Genomic DNA, 20,000 nt, shown 5'->3' with positions numbered 1-20,000 from the left:
TAGAGACTGGGTCAAAATCTCCAGTACCCTGCCCCCAACACTGGCCTCTTTTCTTCCTCTCCCCATGCTCAGCCCAGCTCCATCCCACAGTCTGTCCAGTCGGATGTGCCTGAGCCCAAATGCTACTCTGACACCTACTAGCTGTGTGACCTTGGACAGCGTCCTGAGCTCGGTGAGCCTCAGTTTCCTCATTTGTATCGTGAGCAAGTCCACGGTGAGGCTTCCTGGGGACCGAGCGTGTCGCTCACTCAGCACAGAGCGTGACACGGGAGAAAAGCTCCCCGAAAGGTAGCTGCTGGCATTACCGGTTCTGGAGGGGAGGGGTGGGGCCACTCAGGGGTCCCGCCGCGCGGCCCTCGAGTCACCACCGTCTGTGACCCAGGCAGGATAAAGCTCTTAGCGCCGCCACGTGCCTCTCCCCGCATCCGGGGAGGCGCCCCCACTTCGGCGCCCGGCGCGGAACGGGTGCGGGGCTGGGCCAGGGCCGGCCCGGGGGAGCCGGAGGGGCGGGGCCGCGGCGCCCGCTCCCTCTCCCCGCCCGCCCGCAGCCTTCTCCTCCTCGCGACGCCCGGGCTCACAACGGCGGCAGCAGCGGCCGCGGCAACAGCTCCGGCTCCGGCTCCTCCAGCTCCCGCTCCGGCCCCGCTCGGCCCCGCGCTCCCGGGCCCCGCGCCCCGACCCCGCCGCCGCGCCTGCCGGGGGCCTCGGGAGCCCCCGCCGCCCGCCTCACGCTGAAGTTCCTGGCGGTGCTGCTGGCCGCGGGCATGCTGGCGTTCCTCGGTGCCGTCATCTGCATCATCGCCAGCGTGCCCCTGGCGGCCAGCCGGGCGCGGGCGCTGCCCGGAGGCGCCGACAACGCCTCGGCCGCCTCGGGCGCCGCCGCCGCGTCCCCGGGCCCGCAGCGCAGCCTGAGCGCCCTGCACGGCGCGGGCAGCTCGGCCGGGCCCCCCGCGCTGCCCGGGGCGCCTGCGGCCAGCGCGCACCCGCTGCCGCCCGTGCCCCTCTTCAGCCGCTTCCTGTGCACGCCGCTGGCCGCCGCCTGCCCGTCGGGGGGCGAGCAGGGCGACGCGGCGCTGGGTGAGCGCGAGGAGCTGCTGCTCCTGCAGAGCACGGCCGACCAGCTGCGCCAGACTGCGCTGCAGCAGGAGGCGCGCATCCGCGCGGACCAGGACACCATCCGCGAGCTCACGGGCAAGCTGGGCCGCTGTGAGAGCGGCCTGCCGCGCGGCCTCCAGGACGCCGGGCCCCGCCGCGACACCATGGCCGACGGGGCCTGGGACTCGCCCGCGCTCATCCTCGAGCTGGAGGACGCCGTGCGCGCCCTCCGGGACCGCATCGACCGCATCGAGGTGAGCGCCACGCCCCGCGCCGCGTCGTCGCCGGGCAGGCTGGGGTGGGAGGGGCCGCTCGAGGGCTCTGGGGGCTCCGGCCACCGCTGCCGCGCGGAGGGACTCTGCGGGGGGGGGGGGGGGGGGGGGGCGCCCGCAAGTATCTGATCCTTGGATATCCCATCTATATAAAGGGGATGATGGCAAGGAGAATCCCGTGAGGGCATGCGGGCCGGAGGCTGGTACTGTGGCCGAGGCGCGGGAAAGGCTCGCTCGCGACCCGTTTTCCTCCAGGGACTTCCGTAAGCCCCAGCCTCCGTGTCTGTAAAGCGGGTGTGTCGGTGGCCACCTGTAGTGAGGACGGATCAAAATGTAGGTGTGTGAAAATGTTTGGCACGTATTAGGATCTCATTAAATCTGCGTTCCGTTTCCCTCTCTCAGACATCTCCAAAGCGGCTCCCGCCCCGCACTCCCTTCCGATGGTCAGGAGACCGGCTGCGCTGTCCAAGGGACTCAGAGTCCCCTGTAGCTCCTGCCAAAAATTAGGGAACAGAGTGTCCCACAAGGCAAACCGGTGCGCTCATCACCACCTCCCACCCCCGTATCCCCCGCCTGGGCTGTACCACGGACCTCGGACCTCGGTAGGAGCTCAGAGGGTGTCCCCCAGCCAGGTTACCTGGAAGCTGGAAGCTCTGGGGTGGGAATTGAGTGGGGAACAGGGTTCCTTCTCTTTCTTCCACCAACCTTTTCAGGCATTGCTGGCTCAGGCTAGGAGTCAGACACAAGAGGTCTGACCCAATAGCCCACTCTTGGGCAGTCATGTGATCCTGGGCCAGTCATTTCTCCTTTGAAGTAGCCAGACCCCTACCTCCCTGTGAGCACCTATTTAGGGTCCCCAGGAGCCGGGGGGTGGTGGGGAGGAGTAGGGGTGGGCGGGCAGGGCTGGACAGAGTAGGAAGAATAGGCACTGGGGAGACAATGACCACCTGCAGCCATTTACTATTTCCAGGCCGCAGGGAAGGGCGTTCGCAGCCAAACTGGACCTGTGAAAGGAAGGGACAGACAGAGGCTGCCCCTTTACACCTCCCCACAAACCAAGTGCGGCTGGCAAAGGCAGGGAGAGGACAGAGGCCGACGGGGCCGGGGTGGGGGGGAATGCAGGGACCCCTCCTGCTGCCGCTCTCCCAGTTAAACCTCTGGCTCAGCAGCACAGGCGATGTGTGGAAGGCTGGCCAAGCCCGTGGTCCGGTGACCCTTCAGGAACTCTGCACTGGTGTCAGCACCCACCGCCCAGGGTGTCACAGCCCAGCCAGGGAGCTGGCACAGACAGCCCTCTCCCCTTACAGGGGAGAAACGTGCGTCTCAGAGGCCTCCCACGGTGAGCGACAGAGGCAGGGGGAAACCCCGGGGGTCTTGCCTGCCAGGCCAGCGTTCCCTTCTCCCGCTCCAGCCCTAGCGGGTTTCTAGCAGGAGAGCGAAGAGCGGGAAATAATAATGATAAATGCTGAAAGTCGGCAGCAAAGGGGCGTCAGTCCCCTCCCTTGTAAAACGGGGACAGTAGCAGCACCTGCCTCACTGGGGTGTGAGGGGATGACGTGAGCTCATCTTTGTGAAGGACCCAGAACAGTGCCTGGCAGAGTTATGCTCGATCAGTTTGGGTGGTTGCTATTTTCATCACTAAGCGATAATGTTACTAATTTTTTAAATTTTTATTTATTGATTTTTTTATCCTCACCTGAGGACATCTTTTCATTGCTTTTTAGAGAGAGAGGAAGGGAGAGAGGAAAGGAGAAAAAAGAAACATCAATGTGAGAGAGAAGCATCGATTGGTTGCTTCCCATACGCGCCCAGAAGGGGGATGGGATGTGCAACCTAAGGGCGTGCCCTGACCAGGAATCGAACCCGCGACCTTCCGATTATGGGCTGATGCTCCAACCAACTGAGCCACACCAGCCAGGGCACTAATTTTTAAAATAGCCAACACTCAATATGGGGATAAACTCTCCTTTTAGGAATAGATTTTATTAATGTAAAAAAAAGGTTTGGTTTTCAAAACACTCCCTCTTGCCTGCCCCAGCCCCTGCCCCCGCACCCAGATGGCACCCGTGGCTCCTCCCATGTCTGGGGCTGGCAGGACTGGGCTTGCCCTGGACCCGTTCCCCCAGCACCTGCGCATTTGGCACGGTGGGCTCTCCCCCGCCTAGCCTGCTGAGGTCGGGGCTATCCTGGCGGCTGGGATTTGGCACTGGGTTTACCTCTCAGGTTGGGGGAGTTCTGGCTTCCCTGCACACAGCCCTCCTGCTTTCTGGGTGCAGTGGACACGCAGAGAGAAAGCTGGGGACCGCCTGCCCACCAGGTCTTCTTTCTGAGCCTGGCTGCAGCCAGAGCCGGTCTCTTTGGGGTCTTTGAGAGGAGCTGGGGTCTGGATCCCAAATGACGTCGGCTATTGGTCTCAGTGGGACTGCATCCACCCAGTAGACACTGTCTGGTTCTCTGTTTTCTTCTTATCCGATATCCTCCAGGGGATGCTCCCACATGTTCAGGGTCTGCCTTCTCTCCACCCGTCTCTCCCCGTACGCTGGGCGCGCACCAAGGGGCGCAAATGGAACAGAACATTTCCATCCTTATCTTGCTGGACCCCTCTCTGACACCTGACCCTGCTGACCGTGCCCTCCAACAGGTCTCCCTGCGCTCGGCTCCTGGACGCCCGTCACCTGCCTCCCCTCCCACTCTGCTTTCCCGCCCCGTCTCAGGGTCCCCCTCCTTTAAGCTGGGCACCTCTCCTGGCTCTCCTCTCACTTTCCCTGGGTGAGCTCGGCCGCACCCGGAGGCCTCCCACACCCATCCCGTGGCGGTGCTCCAAACCAGCTGCCTCTGCCGTGCTGAGCTCCAGACCCAGGGATCTGACTGCTTCCTGAGCCCCTCCCCCTGGATGGCCCACCCACGCTGGCCCTCATCCTGTCCCAGCCTCGGCTCAGGTTCTGCCGCTCAGGTGTGCTCTGAGGAGCCATGCTTCGTTCCTCCCTTGCCCTCCCCCTTCCACTTCTGCAGACACACTTGCGGCGGCCTCTCACGGGTCTTTCACCCCCAGGAACGACCTTCCATCTGTCCTCCCCCAGGCAGCCCAGGGATTGTCCCTAAGGCCACGTGGGGCTCCCCTGTGGGGCAGACTCCTCAGCCTGCTCCCAGGCTGCCACTTGGGATCTGGCTCACCTCCCAGGCCTTTCTTGCCTCTGCCTTGATACTCACTAGTGTATCCGTCCTCATCATTTAAGAGTGCTCTGAGGACACCTCCTCCATGAAGCCCTCCCTGATCACACTGTGTCCACTTCCTAGCCCACCTGTACTCCCATAATCCTCAGCACATCCCTGCCCGTCCTCATCTGGCACATTTCTGCATCACCTCTTTCCCCACTCCACCGAGCCAACCACCAAAGGGGCAGGAAGGCCACACTGGCCCAGCCTCTCTCTTCAGCCCTCAGGTGGGAGCTGTGCTTGAGGGCTTAGGAGAAATTGTCTTCTTTTCTATGTTTTTATTTGTGTTGCCATTGCAGTTGCTGTTAATTGAACAAAAGTCAAAAGTTCTTTTGGAGTGGGAAATCACGCTTAATTCCACCATCTTATTTGTTTTTGCTGCCCCTGTTGGTCCTTTATCTAAAGGGAGACATTATTCCATAGCAGCTGCCAGCACTGCTGCTAATTGCCCTTTACCGGCAGCCGTGACGTCCCGGGTCCGTCGCAGGCTCTGCCATCCACCAGCCCTTGAGCATCTCTTGTTGATGGAGATGTAGGTTGTTTCTAATTTGTGTGCTTCTAGATGCTCATTGCAGGATCAATTTCTTGCAGATAGTTGGGTTGTTGTGTGTGTGTGTTTTTTTTTCTTTTTAAGTCTGTTGAATTATTTCTTTAGGCTGAACTCCCAGGAGTGGTATTACTGGGTCAGAGGATATTGACTTCTTATGTCTGTGGCCAAGAACCACTTTCCAGAAGGGATGGACCATTTACGTGGCAACTGGCCATGCATATGCATGCCAGTGTTCCATTTTTGCACTAATTTGTCTGTAAAATAAAACTTCAGGATGGATTTCAGCAATAATTCCTTGACATAAACCACATCCTTCGCCCAGCCTAGCAAGCTGGTCGCCTCCTTCCATCTTGCAGAGGGAGCCAAGGTAAGGAACACCTGGTGGTGGCCGCAGAGGACCCTGGGCTTCATAACAATCACAGCTCACACTGAGCACTTGCCATGTACCAGATGCTGCACAGTCTCACTTCACCCTCGTAAAATCTCTATGAGGGAGGTCCTGGTCAATCCCCTTTTACAGATGAGAAAACCAAGGTTCAGAGAGGTTAAGAAACTGGCCCAGCGTCACACAGCAGTGGCATCAGGATTTGACCCTGTCGGTGTCTGACTCCAGAGCGCTCGTTCTTCATCATTAACTCGAGACCTGTCTGGAGCAGCCAGTCCTCAACTACCTTCAGGAGAGTGAGAAAAACAGGGAGGGAAGTGGCTGCTGCTGGACGCCCCCCTTCCAGCCACTTGTGCCTCAGAGCACCCAGCACAAGAGCTGCGAGGGCCAGTCCTCAAAGGCCCGCCCAGCTGGCTGGCAAGGTAATCAAGAGAATCCCGCGGGAGCCTCACCGAGAAGCATTATTTATTGGGCACTTACTACATATGTATTAGCTGATTCAGGCTTCAGCCCTATGAGCGGGGGCCAGGGGCGTCCAACTTGCGGCCTGCAGGCCGCACGCAGCCCAGATGGCTGTGAATGCGGCCCAACACAAAATTGTAAATTTCCTTAAAACATTATGAGATTTTTTTGTCATTACGTGTCACAGTGTATTTAATGTGTGGCCCAAGACAACTCTTCTTCTTCCAGTGTAGCCCAGAGACGCCCAAAGGTTGGACCTCCCTGACTGGTAGGCTATGCACACTCCTATCTTACAGACAAGGAAGTGGAGGCTCAGAGAGTCTGGAGAAATCAGAGCCAGGCAACCCCGCCCCCGCATCGGTTTCCTCTCTATAAAATGACACAGTGGGCCAGATGCTCCCTAAGCACATTTCAGCTGTAAATAGTCTCTGAAGTAGGAAGGCCAAGTGGCATAAAGTTGAGTTCTTTCTGCTTGCAACTTTAGGCTAATCGCTTTCTTCTTTGGGCCTCAGTTTTTCTCTCTTTAAAATGGGTAGAAGGAGGGGCTAGGTTTGATCCAGGCCCTTTGGTCTCTTAAGTTGTGGGTTCTTGGGCAGATGCCCCCTGACAAGGAATCGTGGGGGAGGTATATATGCGTGCAGCCCCGAAGCTTCCGTTCCCCCACTCCCAGACCTCCAGTTTCTCAGTTGTCTGCAGATAAACACAGTGACTTAGAGAATCTACTGGTGACTTTTCTAAAGTCTACTGGTTGCTTTTACTTTTTTCTTGTATTGCTGCCCCTTCTGGAAGCTTCTACCCTGTGGGGGCTGGTTCCCCTGACTCTGCCTCTTTGGCCACGAAGGGGGCCAGCAGAGTGTGGCAAGAGAGGGTCTGCACATCAGCCTTTTGTTTGAGGACAAGGAACCTCAGTGCCCGCCAGCCCCCTGCAGGCCCCGCCGGCCCCTCTCCCTGTGGCTGGCCTCCCTGACATCCAGGTGGGGCACCACACGGGGGACCCCTTAACCCCTGCTCCTGCCAGGGCGGCACCTTCGACCTAGCAAGAAACCTGGTGTTTTAAGTCCCAGCTCTGCCACCTGTTTACTGTGACCTTAGAAGATTTCTCCTCTCTGATCCTCGGTGTCACCATCTGTTAAATGGGAGGGGTGGGCAGGGCCCACTTGCTCTGTCACTCTGTGTACCTGAGGCCGTTTGCCCCTGGGAGACCCTCACTCTGGAGAGGAGGCCGCTGCTCTGAGCCCGGCCGGCGCTGCTGGGCGGGGGCAGGGCCTTCCCTGTGGGGCTCCCTTTTATTTATTTATTTTTTGAGGTATACCTTACAGTCAAGATATGGAAGAGCCCACCTACCTTACTTGTTTGTGAAAGACACAAATCTTAAGTGCGTGGCTCAGTGAAAATCTGTGTATGGAGGCACCCAGAAGACACCCCCAGACCAAGAATCAGAACATTTCCAGTGCCCCAGGAGGCTCCTCGGTGACCCCCAACTCCATACTGCCCCCGAAGGCACCACGGTCCTGCTTCTGTCACCACTGGTCCGTTTGGCCCGTATTTGAACTTCATCTGGACAGACAGTGGTGCCCCTTTGTGTCTGCCATTGTCATTTTGTCTGATATTCGATCAGGGGGCGTGTGTCAGTGGTTTGTTGCTTTTCAATGCTGTGTAGGGTTTCTGAATACAGACATGCCTTCGGTGATTTAGCCAGTGCTCTTACAGACGGGCACTTGGGTTGTTTCTGGTCTGGGGTTATAACAAAGCTGCCACAAATGTCCTTGGGGTCTATTTTGGTGGCCATGAGCCCTCCTTGCTCCTGGCTACATCCCCAGGAGTGGGATGCCGTGGTCCCAGGAGAGGCATGTATTTAGCGTCACGAGGCTCTGCCAAACACTGTTCCAAAGCGGCAGCGTGCGGGCACACACCCACCTGCGTGCGGGCCTTGCGGGCCTTGCGGGCCTTGCGGGCCTTGGTTTGGTCATTTCACAAACGCGCCTTGTCCTGGTGGGTGTGTAGTGAGCTCCTGGTGGTTTTAATTTGTATTTCTCTGAGGACTCATGACATAGGGCACCTTTTCTCTGCTTTTTGGCCATTCTGTGAAGTCCTTCCCTGGGGGAGGCAGCGCGGGGTCAGGAGCAGGCGACCCTCAGTGAGTGAGAGGAAAGTGGGGTTTCCCCAGGAGAAACTCGGGCATGTGATCCCCACTGAGTTCTGGGGACAGCAAGCAACCCAAAGCGGAAGCACTTACGTACCCCCCAAACACCAGCATTTGACTCAGGGGCAACTAAGGTTCAGAGAGGCAGAGTGACTTGCTCAAGGCCACACAGCCCGGCAGAAGCTGAGCAAAGGCCATAGCGAGGGTCTTCTGTTAAAATGGGCTGAGGGTGGGGGCCTCGGCCTTTGCTGCAGATTTCTGCCTGGGCACAGAAGGTGTGCGGGCAGGCCGGGCCCAACAGGGAATTCTGTGGCCTCCTCCGCGCATTAGTGTGGCGGCGCGTACTCGGAGGGAGAGGCGAGGGTCCCTGGGACTGGGGCGTCCTGTCACTTACCCTGGGGCCTCAGCCGCCTCTCTCCTGGCCCCAGGCACCCACCTGCAAGAGGCAGTCACCGCTGCCCTGCAGTTGTCTCTGTCTCTCCGGGCATTTCTTTACGCTTTTACAAATACGTGATCTAGTTTTGAATCTTGGCAACTTTATTTAAATGGTATCTAACTGTCCTTCTGTAACTTGCCTTTTTTTTTTCCAATATAATGATTAAACAAAAAGATTTATGATTGGAGATGGAGAAGCATTGGTCCCTTCAAGAGATATTTGAGTATATTAGTGACAATAATTACTGACGTTTACACAGCATTTCATGTGCCACCTCTACTCTTAGGGCATTGTACCTATTAACTCATCGAATCCTCACGACGATACTATGAGATAGTATTGTTACTACTGTACCCTTCTTGCTGAGGGGGAAACTGAGGCATGGCTGCTTTACATAACAAAGTCGCTGGGCTGGTGGAGCCAGGGTGTGGGCCCAGGCAGACTCCCAGAGGACTCGAGGGATGACCGGACAGGGGAGGTGAGGAGACCTGACCCATAGCGCTGCTGCCCCGGGGCCCAGGCCCGGGCCCGGGCCGTCCTGGGCAGGGGTGAGCTGTGCAGAGGGTGGGACCGTGACCCTGAAGCCAGCACCGTCCTCTGCTCCCCGAAGGAAAGGAGCAGTCCCCAGGGTGGCTGCACCCTCCCCGTCCTCCAGCCTCTGAGCTACCCTGCAAAGGCAGGTCCCTCCTTGTCCGGTCCCTCTGCAAAGCTGCCCTAAAGCACCATCTGACACAGGCCGCCAGACCCTCCCCACTTCTCCTGGCCCCCGAGGCAGGGGGGGCGGCCAGCACGGCGCCCTCTTGGCAGACCAACAGACCGAGACGCAGGCTGCCAGGGAAGAGCGTAAACCGGTTCTGGAATCAGAAGGGCCTGGGCGGGCGTCCTGGCTTTGTCACTTCACAGCTACAGGACCTTAGGCAGGTGTCTTCACCTGTCGAAGCCTCAGTTCCCTCATCTGGAAGGGGGGCCTCCTTACCTCTCCAGGCTGTTGGGAGGGGCCGTGGAATGCTTGCACGGTGCCTCCTGACTGCAGGACTGGCCCACAGTGCGTGACAGAGAGGACAGCTGCCGCTGGCGGCGTTCTCATCGTTGCGTGCTAGTGAGCCCGGCACACCAGCGCTGAGCGGGACTAGGACCCCCGGGCGCGGCCTCCAGACTCCATTCATGTACAGCACACCCCACCCTGGGCCCCCAGCACAACACTCGGTGGGTCCCGAGCCCCCATTGTCCTGCCCTATCAGGACTGGAGTGGGGATGAGGGCCTCATCCTGTCCCCCACCATCTTGGGCTAGGGGCCCACTTGGCATCAGGCCGGGAGCCCACACGGCACAGCCCGCACCCGCAACAGATGGGAGAGTGAGGGGGACAGTCATGTCCTTCTGATTCAGACACTGGGGTGGGGAGGGGATCACACACGATCCAGTGAGCCCACTCCTCCCTGGCCTTCCGGTTGGCGGCAGAGCCAGCGGCTCTGACAAAAGAACAGCTTGCGCGCCCACCTCCATCGCCTGCACGGTTTCTCCCTGAAACGGCGCCTGTGCAAACAGCGCCCCACGCCCTGTTCCCGCCTGGCAGGTCTGTCTCCCTCCGAGGGAGGAGGACGCTTTGCTAGAGACAGAGGCTTTGGCTCCAGAGGCGCCAGCTTTGCCAGCCTCATCGTAGAAAATCCAAAAGGGCCTGCCTCAGTGTCCCCATCTGTAAAACGGGGGTGCTAAGGGTACCAACAGAAACGAGTGGCTGTAAGGGTTCGTGAGCCAGTGCGTGCCAAGTGCCCAGAATGGGCGGGGCACACCCACCCAGATGTGTGCCCTCAGGGCAAGCTTGGTGCAGCGGACCAGGGACACCGAGGACGCCCAGCCGCGGCCCTTCCAGCGCTGAGCGGGATCCTCTCTATGCGTGCCGGCCTCAACCCAGGGCTTCCTGGCAGCCCAGCCACCTTGAATGCATTGCGCGGCTGGCCCTGTCCCTCGGCGGGCCGCCTGTGGTCAAGGAAATGTTCCGGAGGTAGCGGCTCCCTGTCAACCGATGTCTTACAGTTTGCATTCTGTTCACAGCTCATGAGGGCCTTTACTTCCATACATCTATCCCAGGGAGGGACAGAGCAGGGCCCGTGGTCCCTTTTTACAAGAGGAGAAACTAAGGCATTGGGTTTAGTCAGCACCAGAGTCTGGACTCCTAGGACCCTGGGGAGTGAGAAGGAGCCTTCTGGATAGTGAAGGTTCATATAACAGGGTGTCAAGGCGAGCCCACCTGGCCCTAGTCTCGGGGGGGGGGCGTGACAGAATGGAGTTAACTGTCCCTCCAACTCCCTGGCCCTGGACAGTAATCGCAATAAACAGGCTGTGCCCATTGGCATTTACTACTTAATCATCCCCACAAGTCTTCTAAATAGATGCAATTGCCTGTGCTGCAAGTGAGCAACCATGCAGGGGTTCGGAGAGGTAAAGGATTTGCTCAGGGTCACGCAGCAGGTCAGCCCTCCAGCTGGATTGGAACCCTGGGCTTTCTGACTCCAGAATCGGTGATCTTAACCGCACACCATCCCGCGCAGCTGCAGCGCTGGAGTGCTGTTCCAGGAGCCCCAGAGTCCGCCCGGCCCCTGGACAGAGCCCCGCCCCGCCGTAGAGGGCCTTGGCGAGTGAATGAGCGAAGGCGAGCACAGCTGGTGTACGCCCTTCCGCTTATGAAGGGGTCAGCTGTGGCTGCGGGCTCCCGACCACACGCTAGAACCCCCAGGAGCTTTTCCAGAGCCCCACTGCCAGTCCCCACCTGTCATTGTCTGAGATGTCCTTGAGGGCAGTAGCCAGCTGCCCTCAGCTGACCAGCGCACCCCTGCCTGACCTCGGTCAGCCAAGCTGGATTTGAATCCTGAGCTGTCTGACTCTGTGATCTTAAGATGCTCTGCTAGACGCCCAGTTTGCTGCCTGAAGCTGGTGTAAGTGGCTTCATTTTGCATACGGGAAAGCTGAGGCTCCCCTAGAGTGACTCAGCAGGAGTGGCGGGGGTCTCCGAGCCCCGTGTCCCTTCCCTTCCTCCCTCCGAGTGACCTCACGTGCCTTTTTCTCTGCCCTGTAAGCAGCAGGAGCTCCCAGCCCGCGTGAACTTCTCAGCCGCCCCCGCCCCCGCCCCCGCGGTGCCCACCGCCCTGCACTCCAAGATGGACGAGCTGGAGGGACAGCTGCTGGCCAAGGTGCTGGCCCTGGAGAAGGAGCGCACGGCCCTCAGTCACAACAGCCACCGGCAGCGGCAGGAGGTGGAGAAGGAGCTGGGCGTCCTGCAGGACCGCGTGGCTGAACTGGAGCATGGTGGGTCCTGGGCCCCGCAGCGGGCACAGCAGGCGAGGCCTTGGCCTCAGGCAGGTCCTCGGGGTGGCAGACTCACTGGAAAAGCATTTTTACACTCTCCAGAGGCTAAAGACAGACCAGTGGGGAGGAGGCTGTGACACACAAGAGGGAGGGCATAATGGGGGGACTGTCATTACCATTATTATTAAGTTAGTGTTTTCTGACAGTTATTATGTATCGGGGGTGGGCTAAGGACTTGACACGCCGGCTCGCTTACTCTTCACAAACCAACGAGGGATGGTACCGTTGCTATCCCCATTTCACAGATGAGGAAACTGAAGCTCAGAGAGGTCAAGTGACTTACCCAAGGTCACATAGCCAGTAAGTAGTGGATCTAGGCTTCAGACCAGGTCTGACTCCAAAGTCCATGCCTTTAACAACCCCACAAAATATCACCTTCAATGAATCAGAATTTTGTCATTTGTTTAACACCTGGGCCTGGCACTGCCAAGGAGGTCAGAGAAGCGTGATGTCATGGCCAGTGAACAAGTATGAGCATCAGGGGACCTAGCTCCTGGTTCCCTAGCTGTCATGGACTTGCTCTGGGACTTCAGGTGTTTGCCCCCTTTCCCCAGGCCTCATTTTCCTCATGTGGAAAGTGGAGATTTAGGGCTGATGAGCTCTGAGGGAATTTTCATCCTTGAAACCTTGTGAGGATCATCCTTAAGAGGCTTGCGGACAAGTTGAGGATACCAGGAAAACCATGAGCAATTAGCGGGGACTGGCTTAGAAATAGGACGGGAGTTCTGGAGGAGGAAATCCAGGAGGCTTCCTAGAGGAGGGAGGCCTCATGCTTGTCCTGAAAGCAGAGGTAGAGAGTGACTTTTGGAGGGAAGGAGCCATAGCGGGGCCACAGCTGAAGGGAGGCACAGCAGGTGCCTGGGGACTAGCAGCCCCCATTCTGAAGTGTGCCCTACCCACCCCCCCCTCGTCGGTGTCCACTCACTCCCACCGTTTCCACTTTGCCCGCCCCCTTCAGGGTCCTCAGCCTACAGCCCCCCTGACGCCTTCAAGATCAGCATCCCCATTCGCAACAACTACATGTACGCCCGCGTGCGGAAGGCGCTGCCCGAGCTCTACGCCTTCACCGTCTGCATGTGGCTGCGGTCCCGGTCGGGAGGCACTGGCCAGGGCACCCCCTTCTCCTACTCAGTGCCGGGGCAGGCCAACGAGATTGTGCTGCTGGAGGCAGGCCACGACCCCATGGAGCTGCTGATCAATGACAAGGTCAGTGGGGGTGGGCAGCTCTGGAGGGTTGGGGGCCGGGGGCCACCCTTCCAGGGCTCCATGCTGTGCTGGACCCCCCTGTGCATGCCCTTTCCATTCTCCTGCTCAGAGTATTCGGCACACAGGCCATGCCCACTGCATGCCAGGCTGGCTCTGGGGACAGAGTGATGAGCCAGACCTGGGGCTGGCTGAGGAGGGGCTCTGTCCCAGAGAGGCTGTGAGCGTGGGGTTCCATTCACAGGGGAAGCCTGTGAGGCTCACAGAAATTTTGTGACTTCCCCAACCTACCTACGGGAGGCGCCTCCCAGAACCCACGGGAATCCTGCTTAGCAGGAGTGCCTCTCATGGGTGCCCTGGAAGAGCAGGAAGGAGATGGGCCCGGGGGGCAATGAGGTTTTTTCTGCGACCCAGTCGGTCCTGAGAAGACCTGGGGAGGCGTACTACATCTAGATCCTACTAACCCTGTTCGGGTCCCACACCCTCTGGCTGCCATCCTTGGCTCCGCCCACGGTCCGCACCAGTTCTTAGAAGTTCAGCACCCTGGACAGGACACGGGGCGCCCATTCCAGGAGCCCTGGAGTGCTTCGAGCGCCGACCTCCCAGGCTACTCGCAGTTCCCCTTGGGTTCCAGCCTCCAAGCGTTTGCTCCTGCTGTGCTCCCACTTGGTCCGCCTTGCAGTGAATGGCCCGGGTCCATCGCCATCCAGACGTACTTCAACTCCACGTCTTCTGTCCCCACAGCCCCCTCTTCCTCTGGGCCTTTATTGCCTCTGTACCTCCAGGATGGCCCCGGTGTTGTTTTGTCCCCTAATACTGTCCCTGAAGTCCTTCCTTCCTGTGCAGACTCAGCTCATTTACAGCTAGGACCAGAGGCGTATCCCCAGAGTCCGGAACAAGGCCCGGCACTAAGTAGGCCTCAGAGAATGTTGCATTACATTGTGATCTCAGAGAGCAGGAGAGGAAAGAGCTCTTTGGGAGCTCCAAATCCACAGGCAGCTCCAAATCCACAGGCAGCAAGTATCCTTTGTCTGACAGGCAGACGCGAATCAATCAGCAGCGGCTTCCAAGAGCACCGCGCCGAGGAAGATTCTGAGGCTGATTCTAGGCTCATGACTGATTAGCCATGTCTGCCTTGGGTGGCCGAGGCGGACATGACTGCGTATTTGCCATCCCTCACCTGGCCTCCTCACTTTACAGACGAGGAAACCGAGGCCAGGGAGGCAAGCGCAGCCTCCCCCAGGTCCCCAGGGGATCGGCTGCCAGGGCCAGGACCTGGCCTGAGTCCAGGGCGTGTTCCGCCCCTGCTAGCGCTCCTTGAGCCAGCTCTGTGCCAGGCACTCTGTGAGGTGTTCAGAGGAAGATGGGCGTGGAGCTGTGGCTCCCACCCCACGTGACCTTACAGGCCTGTTAGTGAAGAAACTACCTGGAAACCAATGAGAAACAAGCCAACGCTGACTGGTCCCTTGTGATCTGAGTGAAGCTCAGGCCCCTGCCTGGTTAAGCCGTGGGCAAAGAGGAGGGAGTGGTGGGGAAGACGCTGGGCTGGGAGGAAGGGGAGGGTCCCTGGAAGGAAGGACACAGGTCTTCTGGTCCCCTCACTGCACTGCTCCAGCCTTGGGCCTTGTGACCTCTGACCTGGGGCTGGGGAATCTGTGTCCAGGTGGCCCAGCTGCCCCTGAGCCTGAAGGACAACGGCTGGCACCACATCTGCATCGCCTGGACCACACGGGACGGCCTGTGGTCTGCCTACCAGGACGGGGAGCTGCGGGGCTCCGGCGAGAACCTGGCTGCCTGGCACCCCATCAAGCCTCATGGGATCCTTATTCTGGGCCAAGAGCAGGTACGGCTCAGGGATTTCCCGTGCTTGAGCCCCAAGGAGATAATCCCACCCACCCAGGGCCCCTGAGGAGGAAGGGCTGGGTGGAGGGAGCCTGAAAGCACAGCAGTGACCACTCGGTCTGACCCAGACGTTCTGCAGACCGAGGGCGACAGGGACCCTGGCAGAGGGGAGACCTGCCCAAGGGCCTAGCGCCGTGGGGGCGGGGCTAGGGCCATGGGGGCGGGGCTTCCGCTGGGCCGGGCTGGGGAGCCCTGATTCACAGAGTCCGCCTGCCTACCTGTTCTGCTCCCTCACTCTATGTCTCTCTCCTTTTTCTCTGCTCTCTTGGCCCAGGATACGCTGGGAGGCCGGTTTGATGCCACCCAGGCCTTTGTGGGTGACATTGCCCAGTTTAACCTGTGGGACCACGCCCTGACACCTGCCCAGGTCCTGGGCATTGCCAACTGTACTGGGCCGCTGCTGGGCAACGTCCTCCCCTGGGGAGACAAGCTGGTGGAGGCCTTTGGGGGTGCAACGAAGGCCGCCTTCGATATCTGCAAGGGGAGGGCCAAGGCGTGAGGGGCCACCTCTTCCAGGGCCCCTCCCTTGACTGCCAACCTGGGGACCTTACAGGAGTCGGGGCACATCCCCCCTTAGCCTGCCACTCACTGGCCTCCCCCTGCTCCACTCCTGCCCACACCTCTCATTTCCCCCACCTGCACCCACACCTCCATGATGGCCTGCCCTTGCGATGGCTGTCTCTTGACCCCTCCTGGATGGGGACAAGCAGCTCAAGTCAATAGGCCAAGCCTGGGAGGGGTAGCAGCGCCCCTGGCTCTGTCCACTGTCCTGGCACTAAGCCCCAGCCACCTCTTGCCCCCACCATGTCCCACCAACCACATCTGAGTCCACCGCTGCCAACGGCATGCCCTTGGGGTTGTGTGCGGGGGGGCGTGCCCACCATCTCAGGGGCAGGGGAGGCCATCCACCCCCTGCCCCCCGTGCCCCGGGCCTGGCCCCTTCCCCTTCAGGGCCACAGCAGGCTGTGGAGTCGTCCCTCCGGCTGAGAAGGGGATGATGGAGACATGGGAGACGCAGACCCACCCCTCCTCCATCTCTCTACCAGCTGACAGTCAAGGCCATGGGGTCTTGATGGACGCTCTCCCCGCACCCACACCCCCTCTCTTCCTCCTCCTCCCTCGTTTCTTCTTGTGCAGTGGATTGAATGTTGGTTCCATGCCTGACCCAACCCCACCTCAGTTTCCAGGACATTCTCTCCCCAGCTCTGGCCTGGAAGATTAGGGACCAAGACCCCAGGAGGCCAAAGGCCCATAGTCACCCCTGTGCCCAGCCACAGCTGTGTCCACTGCTGGCATGGTCATTTCTCCCGCTCTGTGGCCGGGACAGGGCCTGGGCCACTTTGGTCTGAGCGGGGAGCAGCATGAGGCAGAGACACTGTCCCGGGGGACCCACGTCGTCTCCCCCACGGCATGGCCCTGCAGCCTCTGAGGAAGGAAGGAAGTAGCTGCGTGAGCAGGGAGAGGCATGGAGCGGTGTGCAGAGTGCTGGATGGGAGGGAGCAGCCGTGGCTCCTAGCCAGCCCGGCCGTGTGGCCTTTTCTAAGTCCCTGCCCTCTCTGGGCTAGCCTTCCTCCTTTGCGAGCAAACGTGAGATGGTCTGTGATTTCAGGTGGACAGGATGAGGCAAGCCTGAGAACTTTCCCCGTGACCGAAGGGCATCACAGGGCAGGTCTTGGGACTGGGCAGCACATGGGATCTCACTAGGCGTGCGTCAGGGTCAGCAGCTGGCCCCAGAGAGTCAGCAGCCAGGGCCCGGGGCAAGACAGACCCACCTCATGTGCAGATTGTAAAAGTCCGCTCTTCTGGATCCCCCAGCCTGGCACTCTTGCCTGTCTGAGTGTGTCTCAATGGGCTGGTGGCTTCCGGGTCCCCACCTTGGGTTCTCACCAGCTTCCCCAAGAGAGTGGAAAAATGTCAGAGCTGAGAGAGATGCCCAGTCTGATCCCTTACTTGTGCAGATAGGGAGGAGCTCAGAGAGGGCAAGCGACTTGCACAGGATCACCCAGCACCTCGGGGCAGAGCCAGGACTAGGACCCAGGGCTCTGACCGCTCCTCAGTGCTCTCCCCCGCACACCATACTGCCTGCCCACACGGGACTGAGTCCAGCCTGCACCTACAGAGGGGACATTTGAGAGATCAGAATGCTTTCCCACATGACCACTGGGACATCCTCTTTTATGAAACACATCTGGGCATCCCCTGCCTCCTGGGAGGCGGGGTCCCGCTCACTTTGGCAGGAACGGAGAGCTGAGAACGCAGGTGTCCCTTCCCCGCCAGCCGCCTACCAGGTCTGGGCAACTGCAGGCTACCTGGCTCGAGTGGGCACTGTGCATGTTGCCCCACTTTTTGTTGCTGGTCTCTGGCCCCCACTGCCGCTTAGCAGGAGGCCCAGTGTAAGAGCTGGGGCTGTGCAGGCTTTTCTGAGACTCTTGCCTCCAGCCCCCAGTTCCTTGTTTCTATTTCAAGAGCGCAAAAGACCTTTCAGCACCTCGGGCCCAACTCCCCTTAGGAGAACCTAGGAGAAGGAGCCATGGCTCGCTTCAGCCAGACCCTGCTGAGATCTAGGTTGCCCTGGTAACAGCTAATGACATCAGCCTTAGTGCTGGGTCAAGTATCTCGTAGTGACATCTTCTGTTGCTGGGGTGATGGCAGTATTGGGAACTTAGATTTCAGGGACACTGGACGCTGGGTTTTGTTGAGTTTCTATTTTTGTCTTTTAAGGAAGCAGCTTTTGTGGAGGCCTTGGGGGGAAAGAAAGGGTCGTAGGATAGAGGTGACAGAACGTGTGTGATCACTTGAGCGCATGCAGAGAACATGCCAAGTCCTTTGTGCTTTGTCATGGTCATGATGAGACACCTGATGCACCCCGGTCACCCCTCTGGAGAGAACAGGAACAAACTGGAGGGGTTGGGGTACAGGCTCCGAGTCAGGGCCATTGGCGAGTGGCCTGGATCCCTATTTCCATTCCAGAAAAATGAAAGCCCCATAGACCCCGCCCCTTCCAACATGGCCACTGCCTGCTGTTTGGGCTCTACCTTTGACCTCCAGCTGCTCCCAGGCACAGCCAAGGAGGCAGGGGAAGAGGACCTGTAAGTGGCTCACTTGTGTCCCCGAGCCGAGTTTGTTACATCCTTTTCGAGTGTCAGGCACTGTGCTGAGCCCCTCAGGGCATCATCTCGTGTACCCTCACAGTGCTAGGACTATTCTTAGCCCCATCAAACACGTGAGGAAACTGGGGCACAGAGAGGCTAAGTAACCTGCCCAGTGTCCATCAGATAGCCCAGAGCTCAAACCAAAAGCAGGTTACACTGAGGGCCCCTCCTCAGCCCAGGGGGACAGTCGCTTGCACACCCTGTGGAGTGGGATCGGGGCTTCGTTGCTCCTGGCGGGTTCGGCCTGAAGGGATGTGCCCAACTCTTTCACCGTCGGAGTCTGAGGTGGAGGGACAGAGGCCCGGCGTGGGCCGGCCCCCGGGCCAGGGTCCCCCTCAGTGAGGCAGTGGGAGGGGTCTTAGTCCCTCCGAGGAACGCGCCTCCCTGCAGTGTGCCGGCCCCTCCTCTGCTGGCTGGAGATTCCAGGAGAGCTGAAAGGCGGACTGTCTCCCAGGAGCCCCAGGCAGGGGAAGGAGGAAACATTTCTCAGACCTCTGCTTTGGGCCAAGCCCTGCTCCAGGTGCTTCACAGCTCTTACCTGCCACACTTTCCCACCTTGGTGGCACGTTGTGCCCCCAGCCAACCTCCCCAGGGGACAGAGCACCTTGCCACAGCTGTGCATGGCCTCGGTCTGCAGATTGGAGAGAAGGGCTCTTAGAGGGAGTTGAAGCCCTCATCTTACAGATGAGGACACCAGGGCCCAAAGAGGGTGAGTGGCCCCAGGGCCACCCAGCCGGGACACCGGGACACCTGAGCCAGCTCTCTGACTGCGTTAAGTGCTCTCTGCACAGTGCGGTGGCCCTTCTCTCCCCAGAACTGGTTCCCCCTTTTCTGTCTCCCCGAACCCTTGCCCTGAACACACTGGGGAAGGAGCCCCCTCCCAGAGGTGGGATCATTTTCTTTACCTCCTTTGTCCCAGCTGCCAGCTACCCCAAGCCCTGCCTCCTCTGACTTATGACCCCTGACCTCTGACCCTGCTGGGTAGAGAAAAGGCTCATGTGGGCCCAGGCTGAGCAGTGAGCAAGCATGTCAAGCTGTTGGACACTGTGAAATTAGTGCACCCTACTGGTGACCCACCCCCTCCCGCCCTCCTGGCCCACTTTTGTACATTAAGTGACATGAGATGCAACATGTATGTGTGTGTGTGTGTGTGTGTATGATATATCATGGGTTTTGTTACTTTTATGTTTTTGTAAATTTGAATGTTCCAAATAAACATGATGTTTAACTCTGAGGCTCTTCTTGCAAGGCTGGGGCTACCCCCGGGGTAGGGGGAATCATGGGACATTGAGGAGGCAGCTACTTGGAGCAGGGGGTTAGGCACAGTCAGGAAGTGCCACCTTGGTGCCCCATGGCCTCACCGAGCCCCACCCACCCCTGCAACGTGACAGGTTCTGCCAGGGCCCAGGTGCAGACATGCCACTTCCCAGGATTTATGCAGCAAGGATGCAGAGAACACAAGTCCCACGTGGAAAGTGTCCCAGTTCTGATAACTGGGCTTTGGCCTCATTCCTAACACCCCACCTTGTGTCCCAGTTCCAGGAACAGGTCCCTGACTTGTTCCCTGAGATCCAATCTGCCTGAGTCGCTTGCCTGGACCCCCAGAGTGGTACCTCCCATGGAGTCCTGGGCAGATGGGGCAGGAGAAGGGAAGCTGGCCCTGGTGTACAAAGCCGGTCCGGAAGGCATGCAGCCATGTGTTACGAAAAATAGAGACATTTATTGAAGAAGATACAAGATAGGAGAAACTGTGTGCATAGGACAATGACACCTCAGCCCCCTTCAGAGTAGGCACCTTGGAACCTCGCACGGTTCTCCC

General features: G+C 59.2%; 1 protein-coding gene across 1 annotated transcript; it reads left to right on the top strand.

Moving 5' to 3' along the window:
- The first annotated feature begins 764 nt into the window (after nucleotides 1–764).
- On the top strand, nucleotides 765–19,415 carry NPTXR (neuronal pentraxin receptor). The gene is made up of 5 exons (XM_054582393.1): nucleotides 765–1,349; nucleotides 11,636–11,864; nucleotides 12,883–13,130; nucleotides 14,791–14,970; nucleotides 15,304–19,415. The coding sequence occupies exons 1-5, from the start codon at nucleotides 765–767 to the stop codon at nucleotides 15,526–15,528; spliced, it is 1,467 nt and encodes a 488-aa protein (XP_054438368.1). The 3' UTR covers nucleotides 15,529–19,415.
- Nucleotides 19,416–20,000: the final 585 nt, after the last annotated feature.

Source organism: Pteronotus mesoamericanus, unplaced genomic scaffold (assembly GCF_021234165.1).
Source record: "Pteronotus mesoamericanus isolate MK-2021 breed Mesoamerican mustached bat unplaced genomic scaffold, CSHL_Meso_final contig_702, whole genome shotgun sequence".
Lineage (NCBI taxonomy): Eukaryota > Metazoa > Chordata > Mammalia > Chiroptera > Mormoopidae > Pteronotus > Pteronotus mesoamericanus.
Note: the sequence above shows the minus strand (reverse complement) of the source record. Positions and strands in the feature narration are given on the sequence as shown.

What these genes read in the sequence shown, in the direction of transcription:
- NPTXR (XM_054582393.1), top strand. Translation starts at nt 765, where the DNA reads ATGCTGGCGTTCCTCGGTGCCGTCATCTGCATCATCGCCAGCGTGCCC. An exon ending in ACCGCATCGACCGCATCGAG is followed by an intron (nt 1,350 to 11,635) that starts GTGAGCGCCACG and finishes CTGCCCTGTAAG; the next exon opens with CAGCAGGAGCTCCCAGCCCG. An exon ending in CGTGGCTGAACTGGAGCATG is followed by an intron (nt 11,865 to 12,882) that starts GTGGGTCCTGGG and finishes CGCCCCCTTCAG; the next exon opens with GGTCCTCAGCCTACAGCCCC.